We start from the raw sequence: 21,246 nt of genomic DNA, 5'->3' as shown, positions 1-21,246 counted from the left end.
ATTTAAGATTGATCAACTAGTTTTTATCAAATATTTTTAATTTAACTTTTTAGTTACCTTTTCCACTAATTTAACATAACCACTTGTTTTATTAAGGATATTTAGCTATAAAAATAACTAATACAAAAGCATCATAAGTTGATTTTCATTTAAAAAAAGGTTTAAACCCTCGGATGGTCCTCGTGTTTATATGGAAATCTCAAATAGGTCATCATATTTTCAACTGTCTCAATTGTGTCCATATATTTACAAAATATCTCAATTGGATCCAAATATTTGTAAAAATGAACCAATTTTGTCATGACCGTTAAGTTGTCACAAACGGCGTTAAAATGTGCTGAAATGGATATACTGAGGTGGATATTTTATTAAAAAAAAATATACTGTCAGTGATGACATGGAATTTAATAAATAAATAAAAATAGAAAAATTATGCAATTAAAAAAAAGGGGATTTGAGAGTCTGAGTTTCGTCTTCTTCGTATCCCCCTAAAAAACTGCAGCATCGTCGTCCGTATCATGAGGAAACTGGAGAAGGAAGAACTGGTGATGAAGGAAGAAGGTGGTGGAGCTGAAGGGGTGGATCTGAGGAAGCTCTTGTGTGGTGAGACAGTGCCGCGGAAAACCCCATTGAAGCTTCGTCAGCTCTGGCGGCGGGGACAATGGCGACGACGGCCGGGGCGGCGTTGATGCTGTTTCATGTGCTGAGCCGGCGACTGTCGCGGAAGACGGAGGAGGACAACAAGGATCACGGACGCTGCGGCGAGGTGTCGAAATCGAGCAGATCGGCGCGCCGGAGCCCTCATCGTTAGAGCCCTCATCTTCTTGCCGCTCTGCGACGTCAGAACCCTAGGCCGTCCGCCGCTGCCATCTCCGGTGAAATTTAATCACACTATCTTCACCCTCTTCTCTGCCACGTTTCTCTGTATGCGCGTATCACCTTTTCCCCTCCTTTCTCTGTTTTGTTTCTTTCTCGATTTGGATTCGTTCCGGGGGTGATTGGGGCTGATTGGGTGCATTCTAATGGGTTGTTGCTACCAAATAGAGAGATGGTGAATCAGATATTGTCATACATATATTAATCAAGTTTTTACTTTTTACTGTAATTATGTGCAGCTCAAAGGGGGATGAGATAATTGTGGAGTTGTACCAAGATATTATCATGGAAATTCTGTCATGGCTTGAAAGATCTCCTGCTATTCAAGTACGTTTCAAAAGGATGAAACCAACTTGTCTCCGATTCAGTTTTGCAGTGCGGTGGCTTTGGTTTCGCAAAGGAGATCACAGCGAAGATGAAGAGGCAGTAGCGATTTAGGGTTGGAAGGATTTTCAAATTGGTTCTCTCGTGGATTTTCTGAGTGCAGGCCATTTTTCTCACTTTGTTCTGCTTACATTATTTTTTTATTTTTTTTAATTTATTAAATTCCATGTCATTACTGATAGTATATTTTTTTAATAAAATATCCACCTCAATATATTCATTTCAGCACATTTTAACGCCGTTTGTGACAATTTAACGGTTATGACAAAATTGGTTCAATTTTACAAATATTTAGATCCAATTAAGATATTTTGCAAATATATTGACCCAATTGAGACAGTTGAAAATATGATGACTTATTTGAGATTTCTATATAAACACGAGAACCATCCTATTCTCGTGTTTAAACTTAAGAAAAATACACACCACTTTTTTCCCGAATAATTTTTCAACAATGATTCAAATCGTGATTTGCCATTTTGCAGGAAATGAACCGCTTTAAATAAACCAGTCCCTTTTGCTGATAATGCTCCTTTCGAAATTATATAATATAACACGATGACGAGATCATGATTTTAAAACAGTCGCAAAATTGTTTGAAGTCTCCACAATTATATTATAATAATTCTAACTGCCGCCACACACACACATATATATTAGCCATATTGATCCAAAATTTTTGTGGAATTTTCACAAGTGATCACAAAGTTTCAAAGATATAAAACAATTGTTCCGGCAATAAGGGATCATCTATCAGATTTGAGAAGCAGAAACATGTCCGTTAATTGCTGGTGCTGCTGTTGGTGAAAATGGTTAAAGGGGTCTTTTCCTTGGTTGATGAAGGTAGCTATGTCACTTGTCAGCAAAGAAAGTGCAAATATGCCTAAAAGTTTTTGAGGGACCCAAACAGCAAAGCAAGTTTTGGCAATAGCATCCTTTCCCTTACCCCAGAGAGATAAGATATTCAATGGCATGTGACCAAGAGCCCCACCAATGCCACACCAATCTATTATATCTATTATGTTACTTCACACTTCACACCAGAAAGCTCAATCTGTGTTTTACACCAACCATCTTTCCAATTCCTCATTCGTCTACACCTACACTCACTTAATACCACTAACTAATTCATTCTTTACAAAGTTATTGGTCAATAGTGTAATGTAAACTTTAAGGAAACAAATTACACTGTAAAACTTATTTGAATTTAATATATTTTTTAAATATAACTAATAATACTTTTTGTCTATTAAACAAAGTCAACAAAAAATACAGATTTCTATTATAAATTCGTAAATGTTTCTTAATACATGTGAAATTCATTTGTAATTTTCGATCTTTAAAAAATATTTAATTTAACATATTTTACATAAATGCATTTTCTCTACTTTTATAGTTAATTTCAAAAAACAGAAATAGTTTATATGAATCGCTATATTTATAAGTTCATTAAATTCTGACCCTAAAGAACATATATTGAATATGTCAATGAATGTTATAAGATGAATAAGTTTTTTCTATTCTGGTACAGCTAAATAAGTGAAAGAGAGGAAATGACAAATAGAAGATGACAAACTCTAAGATAGTTACAGTGAAACCAGGAGTTATCCAATTGCATGCATGAGTTTGAAAGATATATTTCTTTGTTCATGAATAATTTTCCCAAATTACTAGCCTAAAAATACGGCAACATGAGTTGTTTTAGTTTCATTACCATAAACAATGCTTGTCCGTCCACCTTCCTATCCATAAAAGCAGTAACTAACTAGCCACAAAACCAAACCAGAGATCACCAATTGATATCAAACTGATAGCCACAAAATCTTGAGTTAATCAACTCAATCAAGGTAAACCTTGATATCAATCCCATTATCAATGAGTGATTGAACTACAGCTCTGATTTTCCCTTCAAACTTGTCCCTTTCCCTTGGAGTATAGGAAGCAGTGTAAACATCAGCTTCTCTTGCTCTTTCAGATAAAATCTTACCGATGGATATGCATGCTGGTATGTCTGACCGAGACCTAAGAACAGCTTTTATGTCCTTGGAGTTGGTACCAGCAACTGCAACCTGTTTGCTTGTCACCCTGTGAGTAAGTGAAGCTGATACAAAGCGTTTTGAGATAAACACATCAAGTGTAAACGGCTCCATGTACGCAATCGTTCTTTGTTTGAAAGATATGTGCTTGTTTGGATTCTTTGACTTCTTCCCTTTTTGGTATGTGTAAGGTCGGCTATTGTCATCATCAAGGAAATCCTCTACCCCAAAAAAGCTTCTAGGTGCCATATGTGCCTGTTGTATAAAAGAAATGAATTAAAAATGAGTATTAATACTACACAAATGATTCACCTCAAATTGCCATTTTAGGTTTGTTGAACTTTATCTTTCAATTGGATAAATTCCACACTAGCTACTTGGAATGGTAACTTTGCACATAAACAGCTACATGTCCTATTGAAAGCCATAGTCACATAATGAACGGTAAAACAATGCTAGGTAGTTGATTCTAAATCTGTCAAACCAGAGAGTTTACAAAAATCCATAGAGCTTTAGCAAACTCAAGTAGATTCAACCCGTACAAGTTTACCCAACCTATTACAAAAAATAATATTAAAACAATAATTCAATATTTCCACTTTGTAAGAAAGAAAAGTAGCAAATCACAATAATAACGTATAATAATATATTAGAGCTAAATAAGATTAAACAATATAGATGACTAAATCATACATAAAGTCATAAAAGCATAAGTTCCTAATGTGAAAACAATTCAGAAAGGAATTAATTTCTTCAAATGATGAGTCTAGTAAATTAGTCCTTGTGGGGGTAAAAGTTAGACAAAAATTACATTTGATTTCAAACTTATTAGCACGAGTTTACCCAAATTTACATAAAAAAAAATTAATAGCAAGTTAATCTATCTAGGATTGTAAACTTTAGAGTTTACAACCTTGGTTGATTTGATACACTACACATATATGAGGGATCAATAAATTCACACTAGTTCTGAATAATCTTTAAATAACTGTTGTACAACATAAATCCTTTTCCATCCAACTACCAACCAATGCCCCTCACAATCTTTAACTGCTGCACTACAATTTAAAACCAGGGCCCTTTAATATCACACAATAATATCATCTGTTATAGTTTGTAACAAACCTAAACTACTGAATTGTATTCCTCCTGTAGTAGACTGTTAGGTTCCTGATTTGGGAACCTAATCAGGAACTCTTCTCACACAAGCAATAGGGAAAAACATAAGAGAAAAGAATAGTATCGTATCTTATTCACAAAGAATTGTATATGCATCAGTGATACAAGAGGCTTAACCCTCCTCCACAGGACTTAACCTGTTAACCAACTAACTGTCAAAACAATAATCTCCCCCTCCCAACTACCCAACTCCTATTTATACTAATACCTCCTCAGCTCCCTTAACTGACTAACCCCTCTAACTCGCCTTCTTATTTCTCCTTTCATATACAATCCACCCCTGTTTACCCTTAGGTCTATCAATACCTGCCTCCTGAAGTCCAACCTTGTCCCCAAGGTTGAAATCAGGGTATTGTTCCCTGATCGTGACTTCATCTTCCCAGGTTGCACCGTCTGAGCCTCCGACTTGCCACTCTATCAGCAACTGTGGCACTTCCACATCTCCTTGTTGTAGCTGCCGCTTTCCCAACACGTTCACTGGCCAGAACGATGGCCCTTCTCCCTGTAGCTCCTGCGGCAACTCCTTCTCCACCCCTTGCGTGCCTACAGCTTTCTTTAACTGGGAAACGTGGAAGACGGGGTGTATCCTGGCTGTCTCTGGAAGCTTGTATGCTGCCTCCCCCACCTTCTGGATTATTTGAAAAGGACCGAAATACCTGGCTGCCAACTTTGAATGAAGTCTGGTTGGCATTGAAGATTGCCTATGAGGTCTTATCTTCAAGAAAACCCAATCTCCCACTTCAACATTTGCTGGTCTTCGCCTCTTGTTTGCCTGTCGCACCATTATTTCTTGGGCCCTCTCCAAATGAAAACGCAATTGTCTAAACGCTTCATCACGAGTTTGAAGCTCCTGGCTCACTGCTTCTACCAAAATCTCCCCCGGAATAAATCGATGCAGAGAGGGGGGTGGTCTCCCATAAACTGCTTCAAACGGAGTGCACCTTATAGCCCCCTGAAAGCTGGTATTATACCAGTACTCCGCCCAGGGTAAAACGACCATCCACCCCTTTGGTTGCTCAGAGCAAAAGCACCGAAGATATCCCTCCAACACCCGATTCACCACCTCTGTCTGCCCATCGGTTTCGGGGTGATACGCAGTACTCATTTTGAGTTGCGTCCCCTGTCCTTTGAATAATTCCCTCCAAAAGTTGCTAAGAAATATTGGATCCCGATCACTAACGATGGACTGAGGTACCCCATGTAACCTGACGACTTCCCGGATGAAAACTTCCGCTACTGTTCGGGCTCTCTGTAAGGATGTTTAAGCGAAAAGGAAATGAGCGTATTTGCTCAAACGGTCCACAACCACCAATATCGCATCGTACCCCTGTGACTTCGGTAGCCTCACGATAAAGTCCATGCTCAATTCCTCCCACACAGCATTCGGAATTGGCAATGGCTGTAACAGCCCTTGAGGAGAAGAAGAGAGGTATTTATGTTGTTGACATACAACGCACCTGGCTACAAACTCTGTCACGTCTTTCTTCATTCCAGCCCAATACAGGGACTGGGCTATGCGCATGTAAGTCCGGTAAACTCCTGAGTGGCCTCCTGTCTGTGTAACATGAAATTCGGCAATCAATCTGGGAATCCATTTTGATTGGGCCGACAGCACCAATCGTCCCTTATGGTGTAGTCTTTCATGTTCTAGGGTATACGCTGGGTGGGTATTAGGGTCCCTCTTTATATCTTCCATTACTCTCTGTAAGAAGTCATCAGTTTCTACTTCTCGCACCACCTCCTCAAAATCCTGCCAGAAGGGTCTAGCCAGCACGCCCAGTTCTTTTTCTTCATCCTCTTCCCCCTCATATTTTCTAGACAGGGCATCTGCAGCTTTATTCACAGCCCCTGATTTGTAAACTATCTGGAAGTCGTATCCCAACAGCTTTGCGATCCAGTCCTGTTGATTTTGGGTGGTAATACGTTGCTCCAGCAAATGTCAGAGGCCCTTTTTGATCGGTATGAACGATGAATTTCTGCCCGACGAGGTAAGGCCGCCAATATTCTATGGCCAATACTAGAGCCATTAATTCCTTCTCGTATATTGACTTGCTCAACTTCCCCTCGGATATCGCCTTGCTAAAATAAGCTATGGGCCTCCTCTCCTGCATCAAAACTGCCCCCCCTCCTCGGCCGGAAGCATCACATTCGATGTGGAATGGCTGCTTAAAATCGGGCAGTGATAGCACGGGTGCTGTCGTCATCGCCTTCTTTAACGACTTCCAAGCCTCCTCTGCCTCTGCGTTCCAAGTAAACCCACCTTTCTTTAGCAGCTCTGTCAGAGGTCTGGCGAATTTTCTGTAGTCTCGGACGAATCGCCGGTAGTACCCGGTCAACCCCAAGAACCCTCTCAAGCTCTTCACTGTTCTTGGTCTTTCCCACTCCACTATGGCCTTTATTTTATCGTCGTCCATTTCCACGCCCTTGCTGGAAATGACATGCCCCAAATATTTAACTTGGGTTTGCCCGAATTCGCTCTTCCTCCGGTTAGCCACCCACCGTTTTCGCTTCAACGTCGACAGCACGCTCGCTACATGCTCAAGATGTTCCTTCCAATTACAGCTGTAAATCAGTATGTCATCGAAGAACACCAAGACATACTTTCGCAAATAGGGCCGGAGAAGACTGTTCATTGCGCTCTGAAACGTCGCCGGCGCGTTGGTGAGTCCGAATGGCATTACTGCGAATTTGTAGTGCCCCTGGTGTGTTCGAAATGTCGTCTTCTCAATGTCCTCCTCGTGCATGCGTATTTGATGATATCCGACCTTCAAATCGATTTTTGAGAAGAAAGTCCCTCCTTTCAAATTCGTCCAGCAACTCCTTTGATGACGGGAATGGGAAATTTGTCTGGCACAGTCGCGCGGTTGAGGGCCCGGTAGTCTACACAAAAACGCCAGCTGCCGTCTTTTTTCTTCACCAGAATTACCAGACTCAAATACGGACTGTGACTTGGTCGGACCACCCCCGTCCGGAGCATCTCGGCGATCTGCTGCTCTATCTCGGTCTTCATCACGTGCGGGTACCGATAGGGTCTGACGTTGACGGGGTCACTTCCTTCTTTAAGTGTTATCCGATGTTGCATGCCTCTGTTAGGTGGCAAGCTGGTGGGCTCAGCAAACACCACGTCATATTGGTCTAGAAGCTGCTCCATTTCATCCTTCTGCTTTTCTGTAAGGCCCACATACTTCTGGCCGCTATTATGGGCCTCAATGGAGCCCAATTCCCAGACCATCATCCAAGCTTCTGCATTGTTTATTTTTAATAAAGCCTTGGGTCCCACCACCTTTCGTTCCAACTTGGGATCCCCTCTCACAGTTATCTTCTTCTCTCCTTGCCGATATACCATCGTAAGTTTTCCCCAATCTACAGTCACTTCCCCCAGCTTCTTCAGCCATTCAATGCCTAGTATTATTTCCACTCCCCCAAGCTCAAAAAGGTAAAATTGTTCTACAATTTTGGTGCCCCCCAGCTCCAAAACTACTTGCTCACAACACCCGCTAATCTTTTTCTTCTAACCGTCCCCCAAACTAACGAAATAAGGTTGGGTCTCCCTTACTGCCATACCCAGTTCCACCACCAAACATCGGCTAATAAAGTTGTGGCTCGCGCCACTGTCAATCAGAACAAGCACCTCTCTTTCTCCTATTCGCCCCTTTAATTTCATCGTTCTGGAAGTAGTCAGGCCCCCCGCCGACAGGGTCGATAATTCCATCCCGGCGATATCCACTTCTGTCTCCGTTTCGCCTCCTTCTTCCTCCTCTTCATCCACCATAATCAACATTCGAAGTCCTCGTTCTGGGCATCGATGGCCCGGGCTGAACGGACCTCCGCATCGGAAGCATTTTCCCTCCTCCCTCCTTTTCAAGTACTCCGAATACGGCAAGTTACGCAGACCCCGTTCTCTTCCTTCGCCGGTGGTTCTGGCGGCATCGCTTCCTGGGGTCATCTCTTTCCTCACAGACCCGACACTCTCAACAACCCTCCCCCCTCCTCGGTTCTGCGAGTCCCTCGTTGGATCAACTCGGGTGACGACGCTCGTAGATCGTCCCCACGAATTCTGAATTTTGAAACCCGATCCTCCTCCCGTCTTTAACGGTGTACACAATTTTTCTACGTCCCTCGCGATCCGCATCGTCGTCATGAGATCTGGGGGATCATGCGGCCTCACGTGGTCGCCCACCTCCTCCCTGAGTCCCGCCATAAAGTATCCAAGGATTTGCTCCTCCGGAATCTGAGTCGTCTGACCCACTGGCACCTCGAAATCCCTGATATAGTCTTCCACTGCTCCTATCTGCTTGATCGCCGATAGTTTCTCATACAAAATTCCCCTCGTTCCTCCTCCAAATCGAATTCCCAAAGCTCGCTTCAACCCTTCCCAAGAATAGTTCTTGGTTTTCTCCCGCCAGAATCGGAACCAGCTTCCGGCGTACCCTTCCATACAAATGAACGCCAGTTGCAACTTCTCCTCCTCTTCCACCTTCTGCACCTCGAAAAACTTCTCTGCCCGACTAATCCAATTCCAGGGTTCGCCCCCTTCGAACACAGGAAGCTCCACCCGCTTCCGTCAATTGGGCATCGTCCCCGTTCGTCCTACTCCTGTTTGTCCTCCATCGCCTCCTGCCCCTCCTTCGTTATCGTTTACAGACGATTCACTGCCATCCCGACGCTGGCCCCTATTGTCGTTCTTGCGATCCCTTAAGATCGTCAAGATTGCTTGAATATCTTGGCGCATCACCTCGCAGTTTTGCCTCAGCGTTCCCGTTTCATGCCGCAAGAACATTGTCTCCGCTTTCGTTTCTGCTATCGCGACCTCCACCGCTTCCATTTGCCCCTCAACATTCACCACTCTTCCTTCCATTTCCTTCGAACGTCATCGCTCACTTCTAGTAGATTCGGCAGGTCGAACCAATTGTTAGGTTCCTGATTTGGGAACCTAATCAGGAACTCTTCTCACACAAGCAATAGGGAAAAACAGAAGAGAAAAGAATAGTATCGTATCTTATTCACAAAGAATTGTATATGCATCAGTGATACAAGAGGCTTAACCCTCCTCCACAGGACTTAACCTGTTAACCAACTAACTGTCAAAACAATAATCTCCCCCTCCCAACTACCCAACTCCTATTTATACTAATACCTCCTCAGCTCCCTTAACTGACTAACCCCTCTAACTCGCCTTCCTATTTCTCCTTTCATATACAATCCACCCTGTTTACCCTTAGGTCTATCATAGACCTTCCAAACTTTATTTCTTCTATTAAACTTAGGTTCATTCCTAACTATATGCAAAAGCTAAAGAAATTATTTTATTATCACAGGCCAACTTAACCCTATAAAATTTTAGAAGCTTCAGGATTTCATACTTTGTTTGAAGCTTAGCATCTGATAATCTAATTTATCAATGAAAGGAATAATTTCAATTAGAGGCAGTCATGCCCAGCACACCATATTACTTGAAACAAAATGAAACTGAAGTGTTCATTATCATTTGTTTTCAACACATATTTGAACGGTTTTCTCGCATATGTTTTACTCAAAGTCTTATTCTTTATAAAGCAATGAAGTTGCCCCCAAAGTCGGAAACTTAAATCAAGATTCAACCAAATTCTACTATTTATTAAACAGACAAATAGGAAATTCTACAGAAATATATTGAAAAAATAATTTAAATTATGCTTTGAAAGGTAATATAAGAGACTTTACCCGTCCATTGTGGAACAAGCACGAAGGCAGATATATCCAAGGCAAAACTCTGTTTCCTTCAAAAGCATAAGCACTGGTTCTGCATGTCCTGCCAATTATTTGTTTCAACATGTTTCCCGGAACCCTATATCCCCTCCTAACTAGTTGAAGCTTGCTATAGCCTATTGAACACTGGATTGCATTGGTGTCTTTCTAAGGTCGTTTTAAGTTTCGACGTTCTACTTTGATTAGTCTTGGATTTCTGAGCTCTCGCTGCACTCCTGTATCCTATCTCTTGTCTGTCCTCCTCAAAGATTGGGCTACAAATTCGTGAGTTGAGTTATATTAGAGTTTATGCGTGCTTTTACGCTTCTCTTCTTGACATTTGGATTGTTGGGGCTCACTTTAAGTCCAACAACATTCTTTTATGCAAAACATAATACATATAATAGATCAACTCAAGTGTAATGATACAAGTATAATAATATTAGAAAAATATAAAAGAACTATTAAATAATATGATCAACTGATAACAAAAAAACAGTAAAAAAATACAAAAATTATTTATAGCATAATATAGTACAAATATTTTAATATAATATTAAATTATTATATTATTGACAGATATTTTAATACAGTTTTATACAAGTAAACTCTTACAAGTTTACAATTCTAGTGTACGAGACAAGTTTATGAAGCTCTCTAACCACGGTATGTGTAAACTCTAATAACAGATGCACTTTTTCATGGGTATTTAATTACTTTGAGAAGAAAAGATAAAAGCTTACGAGTTAAGACCATGTCCGCAATATATTCATATATCTACCCAAACACCTAAACATTTTACCCTGACAAAAAAAACACTATCAACAAAAACAAACCAACCACACTGGAATTCACATCGACAACTAACTTTCTTCGTACCAAAGCAATAATGTATTGTACGTGACAGTCAAACATTTTATCAAACACCTGGTGACCAAAATACAAAGTCACGACTTGTCACACAACACGCAGAAAATAAAATAAAAAATACCCATTTTCCCCTTAAACCAATCTAGTTACTAAGTGGTCCTATGACTACTCCGAGCCTTTAACCAATCTATCAAAACCAAAACGAGACACCATCTTTGAAGCTAATAATCACAAGAGGAAAGTGAAAACCAACAGTATTAACAAACAACTCAAAGCCACTGTTTCTCCTCGGATCCCTATTCTATCCCTCCTCAAATATTTAGCTGTTATTTTTTCAAAAAATAAACCAAACATTCCCAACTTGAAATTCCTGTGAAACTAAAAGCTTCCCTCTTATCACACACCTCTTAAGGAAAGGACAACAACTTTAAATGGAATCAACAATTTCAGAATTACAGCATACCACCGCCCAATCCCCATACCCGTGCAACATAGTTCTCACCTAAACAGAACCAATACTAGAATTCAAACCACAAAATAGAAACTCCCAACTCCCTACTCAGTTTCAGCATCCCAAGACAAGGAACCATGACCTCACAAATATCCCAAAATTCTATTGAATGCCAAACCTCAACAAACAAGAGACACGTATACATTCCATCACAACATATATTCTATATCGCGCCACTGAGACAAATAACTAAACACTTGGTGTGTCATGAGAAACGATGCTACTCAGTATCCATCATATTTAATACACTTAGTAGCCGAACCAAATAAGATATTTACCCTATTTATCATCATTATATTGTGTCAAGAGTTACTCTATTTATCATGATTATATTGTGTCTAGGGTTACCCTATTTATCATGATTATATTGTGTTTAGGGTTACCCTAATTATCATGTACTCTTATATCAATTTATTCTTATAAATAGAAGATTATAAGAGGGATCAATTAAGCCCTCAAGAATTATTTTAAAGTTTCAATCTCAAGTAAAAACAACTTTTTTAAGAGTCACCTAGACTTGGATAGTACCCTCCTTTCAACTCCATCCTTCTAGTCATTTCTGGCACTAAATTCCAACCATGTTCAGAGGAACACCTGATAAGCACTTGGAGAACCCTCCCTTTAAGGACTAGCTAGTAAGACAATAGAACCAAATCACTTGAGTACTCTACCAAAAATCCCATGCTACTGAATGTGCAACTTAGGCTCCCCACAGTACCAAAATCCATACCATAGCTTTGTCCCTAGAGTTGATATCCCAGTGGCTGACACTCCATGACCCATCACTCAGCCTTTCTGTCCCGTCCCTTTGCAGGTAGTGCTTTCCATGTCACTAGCAACCAGCTTTGATACCAATTGACAAGCACTTGGGAAACTTACCCTTGAAAGCAACATCTCAAGGGGGACAGAACCAAACCACTTAACTACACCAAATATCTCATCCTACTTGATGCAGGATTTAAGCATCCCATATAATCAAGTCCATATCACACATTTTCTCCTTCCTATTTAAAACCAACTCCAACCTCAACCAAGGCTGTTGCTATCTTCTCAACCTTTGCAGCCTCTCTAACTTGATTTCCACCATGAAATTGAAAAGATTTACAGGTAACAGAGCAGAGTCCCAATGACGACGAAAATAAAGTTCCAAGGGTTGTTTGCAGATGGATCACTTCTAAAGATATCCTTGTGAGTTGCACAAAGGGATCATCCAATACTACGAATTCAACACTTAAAGATCATGCAACCCTACTAGAATTGGTTTTTTACGGAAATCAGGTTTGCAGCTTAGATAAAAACTTGTGAAATTGAGTAATCATATGAGGAATATCACAAATTTGACTGCAATAATGTAAGGAGCACAAACTAATTTGGCCGATCATAAGACCATAGAACAATCCCACACTACACCAAAAGAATAAAAAGGACAATTTATAGACCATCTAAGCATGCAGTTGAATAAAATATACACAAAAAGTTGTTGCTTTACAGAGAATATGAGGAAAAAAAGAAAGCTACGCACCAAGACTCCAGGAACAAAGCCGAGGAGAATTATACGCCTTGAAATCCCTGAAATGCATAACCAGTGACATAATATAACATAGATGAAAATAATTTATGTTCTCACATCCAGCAGCAAATTTGACAGTACAACATGGGCAAAGGAATAACCATGACAATATGGAAACTTAAGAAGTACGCACACAAACTGAAGCCATAAAATACCGCTCCACTGGAACATAACCCTAATTCCACTTAAACAATTCAAAAAACGAAACCCCAATTCCACTAAAAAATATTGTAGAAGTAAACTCAAAATTAGCACAAGAAAAAAGCTCTGCAGGTAGCTAACGCAGCTTTTCCTCATCAATACTAAAAGAAACTCATGCCAAAACATTCTCCCTCGTCTCAACAACCTAAACAAAAACCCATTTTCTATAGATGCAAATCATCAACGTCTTGGAAACGAGAACCTGCAAATTCTACTGCAATTCATCAAATTAAGGTTCATGAGTTCCTCAACTAACAAATTGGAAGATCAATTAATAATCTAACCCACACCACAAGCAACGAAGGTGCTACAATCGATATCAAGTAGTTTAGTAGTAGTAGTAGAGAGAGAGATCGAAAGAGAGGGATGAAGATGAAAACGCAAAACAGGGATGTGCCTGAAATTAAAACACCCACAATGACCCAACCCAAAGCCTCTGTGTTTGTTTCTCTTTTCTATTCCTCCTAAAATATTTTACTGTTTTCTTATTCAGGTATCAATATGTTTGTTTGTTCACCAAAGGACAATATTTTAATCTATTGAATGCCAAACCCCAACAAACAAGAGACACCTATACATTCGATCACAACGTATATTCTCTATCGATCCATTCAGACAAATAAGCAAACACTTGGTGTGCAATGAGAAACTATGCTACTCAGAATCCATCATATTTCATACACTTAGTAGCCGAACCAAATAAGATACCAAGCGAAACGAAGCGTGTCGGAAAGAAACTTACAGTGAAAAAAGCGAAAAAAATTTGAAGTTATGTTCGGAGCGAGAAAGAGAAGCAAAGAACATGTTAGTCGTTGCTAACGACCTCTTCAGGGTTCAGAAATGGCTCCTCTTCAGGGTTACATAGACATAATTTTCATACGATAAAAAATTATAGAATTTGAGGAAAAAAAATTAATGTCAAATAATATGATAATTAAAAAAATACTAGTTTATATTATAACCATTTTTTAAAAGAAACATGTAATTATACGAGAAATCATTTAAATAATTTCTATCTTTGATCATATTTTAATTATTTTTTATTTTTAGTTATTCAAAATTCATATTTACGAGTAAAAAGGAAAACAGTATAATTATAGTGTGAAGTAAGTCTTGGGTATTCTTCTTTTTTAATATTAAAATTTTAAAATATAATTAAAAGTAAAATAAAAATATACGATGTATACATAAAAGGAAATATTATATATTGCTATAAATAATTTAAATATGCATACACATTTGTTTTTAAATTATTATTATAAAAAGAAATAGTCTCTTAAAAACACTTTATCAAGCATATCCAATTTAGTTTTATAAAAATTCAACATAAATCAGTGCCCAAATAAATCACCCTATACATTAAGCTAATAGAACTTTGTACCTAAAATTAGTGTCTATCTATTCATTTAATATTTGCGGATTTATACTGTCATAAATTAATTGATATTTTGTATGAGATATCTTATTATGACAATTTTTTTAAAAGTTGAAATATGAACTTTTATTGTTGCTGTTATGAATTTTATGTATTATTCAGGATATTAGTTATTTTAGTATGAAAATATAATTTTGAATTTAATGTGTTGATGGATTAAACTAATCATTTTAATGTTTCATTAATAAATTATATTTTATTCCATCCATGTAATTGGTTCCACGGGAGCTAGGATTTACTAAATTGTAATGTACCTGAAGCTATTCTGTGGACACAAGCAAGGATACAGCTAAATAAATAAACACAAGTCTAAAAACAAAAGTTTAAATATGAATTTAGTCCATTATTTGGAAGCAAAATTAAAATTTATTTTTATCTTAAACTTAAGTATATTTTTATCTTTAAATTTTAAAAAATAATAAATATAATCATTTTAACACAATAATATTAATTTTTTTATATGATTAACAATATCATAAATTAACATTTAAGTTAAAACATGTGAAATAATTCAAAAGTCATTACATAAAAATATTTGTAGGAAGTAAAAATATATTTATATATTTACTTTTTGTTGATAACATGATAAGTCAATGACATCAAAAGAACAGAAATAGAAATCTGATTTCATCAGACATTCAGCACCAAAAACAAGTTGTATATTGATAAATTCGGATCGAAACAATCGTCCATTTATGAAAATTCAGCCAAGTCAGTTTGACAAACACCATCCGTACCCAGAAAAAAGTAAACAGTGAAGAGTGTTCTTGGAAATTACCCTTAATGAAGAAGCTAAGATTCTATTCCCAGCACAGAGAGAATAACCTAAGGCTCTTTTCAACTGAGTGACAAAGATCAAATCCTTAAAAGAAATGAAGTAATAAACAAGATTTTCCCTTTCATTTGTCTTCAAGGAATTCATTTATCTAATTCTGAATTAATAACCTGGCATTGCATGAACTGCAAAACTTGTGAGCCAAACTTGCACCATAGAGAATCACAATTTTTAAGAATAGTGCCCACATACTAGTTATTTAACTAAATGGCTGAACTGAAAGATCCTTGGTTGTTTCAACTAAAAACGGAATTGGCTTTGTTGGTGCTGGCAACCGACCAATGCTATCAACTTTATCCTTTTGCTTTGGAGGAGGTCTAGCTGCTTTAGGCAACAATCTTCCTTTCTTTTCAAACCACTCAGGCTTCAGCAGTGCCCTCAAGCCCAACTTATTGTAATAAACCCTTCTCACAGACCCACCAGCTGCTTCAACTGCTTCCTTAGCCCTAACAGTAACCCTTGATACCTGTAAAATCGCTGTGTTAAATTACACTATGGTATTTAAATTTTAACATTTCCAATTATAGCATAAATCTCAAACTACAACATTTTGTTTGTTTATAGGAACGTAAAAGAAAAAATACAAGGTAAAAGAAAATTAGCGCATAAACTTTGGACATATAATATAATACAAACTTTATCTGTAACAAATGTCAAGTTAGACACCCTATGATAGACACCCCATTGTACCATTTCAATTACCAAGGTAAAAAATCTTGCTGCGCCTGGGTAGTTTATGTTGCTAATGAAGAAAGAATTTCAAGCCACCATATAACTAATCATAAAATATTTAAAAGAAAGAATGATGATTAATTATGACCATGGTGAAATTTAAGAAATTAGATAAAGATAAGTTTAAAAACTGATGAAAAGATATATTTCCAAAGTTAAAACTTAAGAATCAAAAAGCGTGATTATGATCCTCAAAACACGTCTAGCCTTCATATAAAGTCTACCTCTAGATGAATTGGCCATTTGATCTGCTCTGAACCACGCCCCATCAATCTTACTCCATCTTTCGATTGCTTCCCAAGTACCCCTGCATCCTATGGTAATAATAATGACCACAAGAATGAGAAAGCACATGAAGCAAAAACAATTCCAGAAGAACTGAAAAGGTGAGGTAGCCGGTATAAAACCTTGAGTGTTTTCATTGTAATCAGTTCGGAAGAATCTATTTTCCCAGCATTAATAAACTTTGCAATTCTACCCAAACCTATTGGCTGCAGACAAAAAGAGGCATAAAAAATTTAACAATGTCGACATATAAATGGCTTATAGATTATGGGTTTCTGAGATTAAAATAAGAACAACCAAATCAAAATCAACAGAAATTTGAATAAAACTGAGCTACTCAATTGTCATAAATCCAAAGTCAACTCCAACAATCAAGGTATAGAATACCTTACTACATCAACATCAATATTCAAGTATAAACATTTAAGATATAGGGAAAATCTCTTCAATACAATAAAGATATAAACTTTAAACATTTGCTGTCAATGATCACAATACTTTCAGTGAAATCGGACATATATATTCATAGGAAGTTTCAGAATCTTGAAAATAAAATTAGGATCAGAGATATAGCATTAAACATATCAATTTAGCTTCAGTGTCAGGCAATGTTTCCCACTTAATAATTCATTTTTTAAAGTGGGAGAAAATACAAAGAGAGAAAGCAATAATGATAACAACATATTGTGTTTGGAATGGGGAGGGATAGAGATGAAACGAGAGCAACCTTTACAGGTCTATTATAGAAGGACAAAAGGGGCTAATTTGTAATTAGCTGTAACCAGGTAGTTACTTATGTGGTTTTGGAGTAAGAACCTAATAAATAGGTCCTCATTTGTAATTGAGATTTTTAGCTTTTGTTTTCTAACACTGGTGAATCTGGTTTTTACAAAGTGAAAAGGAGAATGCTCCTTTTGGAGGTAATATGGTTTACCCTGCTGCTTTGACTTCTATGAAGAAAAAATATTCCTTTTAGTCACACTATTTTGTAACGGAGGAAGCAATATTGTATTAGGCCTTCTGTTTTTGGATCCCAATAGATTGATCCTACACACAAACTCACACGGAGGTTTAGTTAATCTTTCAATAACATAACTGCCTCAGAGATCTTAGATCATCCTTGCGATTGCGATAATTGAAAATTGCATCCAAATGTTGTGGATAGTGCTCTGAAAGACAACTGCTATATATCCCACGTCCATTGGTAGCTCCAACTACTTGAGATGTAATCTACTTTGAAAGACCCCTATAGCACTATTGCACAGCAGAATTTCTCAAATCCATGATTGCAACTCTGTCCCTGTTGCAACTACTGTTGTTGTTGTAGTTGTGGCATGAGTCCTGCATCTTCTTGTCATCTTTGACAAGTCGTCGGCCTATTGAACTTTTGAATAAATAGCATGCTAATTTTATGTTTTATTTTTACTTTTGCGCATAACATAATTTTTTAACATATATATTTGATAAAAATCATATATTCTAACTGTGATGTGACTTCTGCTATAAGCTCGCAAAGTTATCCACTACATGATATGACAGGCTATTGGCTTTCTGCCATTTTTCACAATTTGTACCAAATAACATTAAACACCATAACAAAAAGATTGGCAACAGACACAAACTGCCTTTTTCTCATTTTTCTCCATTATTCATACAGTATTAAAGTTCTAGTTTAGTGGGAAAGAATGCATTTTTAGAAACAAAAACAACCATGACCAAGTGCATTTGGTCCAAGAATCAATTTTACCGAGTTCAATTATTTTTGTTTTCCATATGTTCTGCATTATACAAAAGTAAAAACGATAAATATAAAGACGAAAAGATACCTGAAAAGTGAGGCTAAATGGGTTCTTGAACCCACGTTTGGGTACTCTTCTTCGAAGAGGGGTCTGGCCTCCTTCAAAACCCAATTTTATACCTTTTCTAGCTCTCTGACCCTTGTGACCCCTCCCAGCAGTCTTACCCTTTCCAGACCCAATCCCACGCCCCTTCCTTGTTGGCTGCTTCCTGGGAACCTTATCTCTCAAATCATTCAAGCTCAGAAGACTGTACGCTCTAAAGCCTTGAAAATCTGGGAATTTATAACAACTAATTCTTCGATGAGCATTGGGAGAATGAGGGAGCTGAAAGGGTTGAAATTGGATAGATGGGCATCTGAGTATGGGTTTGCTATGAGTTGAGCTTCTGATGATTGACGTTGAGAGAACAGATAACCTTCGTCTAATCATTTTTTTCTACTCTATTCTTTCACTAACACAAAACAAGTGTTAATTTCCAATGGCAACAGCTTCAAACCTTAGGAGAACCACAACAGAACAATGTCAGAAATCACACTTGGAGAATAAAGCCAAATCCCATGAAATGAAACCCAAGCTACCAGTGAAACGAAAGTTCATGCTACATACCAAATTTAAATGCCAAAACATGAAACCGGCCTTATATTACAACCAAAAGTCAAATTAATAGCCTTTACACATAAAACAAAACTGAAAACTAAGAGAATGCACCCACAAAATCACACAAACCAGAAAACAGGATGGAAAAAGGGACAGCTGTTAGCAAAAGGGGCCTAGCTTTGCAACTTAGCAATAGGGCCGATACTGATACAGGGCCCAGTAGCACCACACTGACTAAAAGGGAGAGTAAGAAACCACAATATCTTTTGGATTATCAGCTTTGAGGAAGGCATTTGACAGAATCATATTATAAAGATATCTTTGTGAGGTATCACTTGATCATAGGTTATGTTAAGGAAATATTCCTTTGTTAGTTTCTATTTCCTCCAAATGCGGTCAGTCAATGATCAGCAATCAATACATGTATTTACTTCAGCAGAATGAATGAAAAAGGGAGCTGGAAAAATTATTTCTCTCCCCTTATCTCTATAATTTCAAGGAGGTTGCCTTGACTTCGAATCAAAGTAGTTGTTTTCCTTATCAACAGCTCACAAACTTAGGCAACAAACCAAATACCACATAAGCACTGATCATAGCTAAACATTTTCACAATGAAGGACGTAAGCGAACATAAACCCAATAGTTCAAGAATTCAATTCACTCAAGGGCCAAACCTAATGCTTGAAACAAATTCAAGACAAAAACTTTAAAACCAATGAATATATTCTTCAACCTCAGCTGCACCAACTCCATAATGAATTAAAAAATACGATTCACATAAATTCTCAAACACAAAAAACGAAAAGAAAATGTAAAACAAAATCATAGTATTTAATAATTTATACTTCACAATTATACATTATAAAAAAAACATGGGTGTTCTTTAGTTCAAGACAATCTATAAAAGTAGAAGTTAACAATCATAAAGCAAATACATGACTGCCAAGGGCATGAGAGCGTAGGAATGAAGAAAAATATAAACTGATATTAAAAGATTGAAAACATGGATTTGCAAATAAAGGAAAAGGAGGTCGAATTTGTTTGAATGGAAAAAGGACACCAATTAGAGGCTATTTTGAAGTCATCACGGCAGTGGAAAAGAATCAGAGACTTGTACTAATGAACAGAACATAGATCAGAGGAACTGAAATCAAGCTGAGACGTGAATGGGTTCACTAGAAGCAATGTGGAACAAGCTAGTCAAAATTGAGATCCCACCTAGGATTAGAAATTAAAAAGGAAGATAAATGCATAAACTGTGTACCAAATGTAAAAAGATAAATATAACAGATAAAATAAAATTACATTTGAACAATGTGCATACACACTGTTAGGTTTCTGCAGAACTAACACTCACACACTCACAAACAAGTATTCACACTGAAAAATAATGGGTATGTATTCAATTCAACAAGAAAACATGTACAATCAGTAACTAGGGAGTCTTATCCCCCTCCTCAGGACAATGGGTCCTGTAACTATCAAAGAAAATTACTCAACAACGTATTGGAAACGAGAACCTGCAAATTCTACTGCAACTCATCAAATTAAGGTTCATGAGTTCCTCAACTAACAAATTGGAAGATCAATTAATAATCTAACCCACACCACAAGCAACGAAGGAGCTATAATCGATATCAAGTAGTTTAGTAGTAGTAGTAGAGAGAGAGATCGAAAGAGAGGGATGAAGATGAAAACGCAAAACAGGGATGTGCCTGAAATTGAAACACCCACAATGACCCAACCCAAAGCCTCTGTGTTTGTTTCTCTTTTCTATTCCTCCTAAAATATTTTACTGTTTTCTTATTCAGGTATCAATATGTTTGTTTGTTCACCAAAGGACAATATTTTAATCTATTGAATGCCAAACCCCAACAAACAAGAGACACCTATACATTCGATCACAACGTATATTCTCTATCGATCCATTCAGACAAATAAGCAAACACTTGGTGTGCAATGAGAAACTATGCTACTCAGAATCCATCATATTTCATACACTTAGTAGCCGAACCAAATAAGATACCAAGCGAAACGAAGCGTGTCGGAAAGAAACTTACAGTGAAAAAAAGCGAACAAAATTTGAAGTTATGTTCGGAGCGAGAAAGAGAAGCAAAGAACATGTTAGTCGTTGCTAACGACCTCTTCAGGGTTAAGATGAGAGACATAGACATAATTTTCATACGATAAAGAATTATAGAATTTGAGA

At 37.6% G+C, this 21,246-nt stretch overlaps 2 protein-coding genes and 1 long non-coding RNA gene across 4 annotated transcripts; 1 reads left to right on the top strand and 2 right to left on the bottom strand.

The window, feature by feature from the left end:
* Window positions 1-332: 332 nt before the first annotated feature.
* Window positions 333-1,488, top strand: LOC148194132 (uncharacterized). Its single transcript, XR_015781430.1, has 2 exons — window positions 333-924; window positions 1,116-1,488. It is a non-coding gene; the product is annotated as an uncharacterized LOC148194132 (long non-coding RNA).
* A 1,358-nt stretch (window positions 1,489-2,846) lies between these two features.
* Window positions 2,847-14,230, bottom strand: LOC124846906 (uncharacterized). 2 transcript variants are annotated; one of them, XM_047324274.2, is made up of 4 exons: window positions 14,097-14,230; window positions 13,106-13,152; window positions 10,179-10,579; window positions 2,847-3,551 (listed from the first exon to the last, which is right to left on the bottom strand). In XM_047324274.2, exons 3-4 carry the CDS (start codon window positions 10,287-10,289, stop codon window positions 3,099-3,101), a joined length of 564 nt encoding a protein of 187 aa, XP_047180230.1. In that variant the 5' UTR covers window positions 10,290-10,579; window positions 13,106-13,152; window positions 14,097-14,230; the 3' UTR covers window positions 2,847-3,098. The 2 variants fall into 2 exon arrangements, with proteins under 2 accessions (XP_047180230.1, XP_047180231.1); XM_047324275.2 differs by having other exon boundaries at window positions 10,179-10,477.
* Window positions 14,231-15,426: 1,196 nt separating this feature from the next.
* LOC124846907 (uncharacterized) lies at window positions 15,427-21,246 on the bottom strand. The gene is made up of 5 exons (XM_088095652.1): window positions 21,098-21,246; window positions 18,468-18,936; window positions 16,764-16,847; window positions 16,581-16,670; window positions 15,427-16,090 (listed from the first exon to the last, which is right to left on the bottom strand). The coding sequence occupies exons 2-5, from the start codon at window positions 18,867-18,869 to the stop codon at window positions 15,824-15,826; spliced, it is 843 nt and encodes a 280-aa protein (XP_087951778.1). The 5' UTR covers window positions 18,870-18,936; window positions 21,098-21,246; the 3' UTR covers window positions 15,427-15,823.

The sequence above is a fragment of the Vigna umbellata genome, chromosome 8, assembly GCF_029865625.1.
Source record: "Vigna umbellata cultivar VRB3 chromosome 8, Vumbellata_1.0, whole genome shotgun sequence".
In the NCBI taxonomy this organism is placed as follows: Eukaryota; Viridiplantae; Streptophyta; class Magnoliopsida; order Fabales; family Fabaceae; genus Vigna; species Vigna umbellata.
Note: the sequence above shows the minus strand (reverse complement) of the source record. Positions and strands in the feature narration are given on the sequence as shown.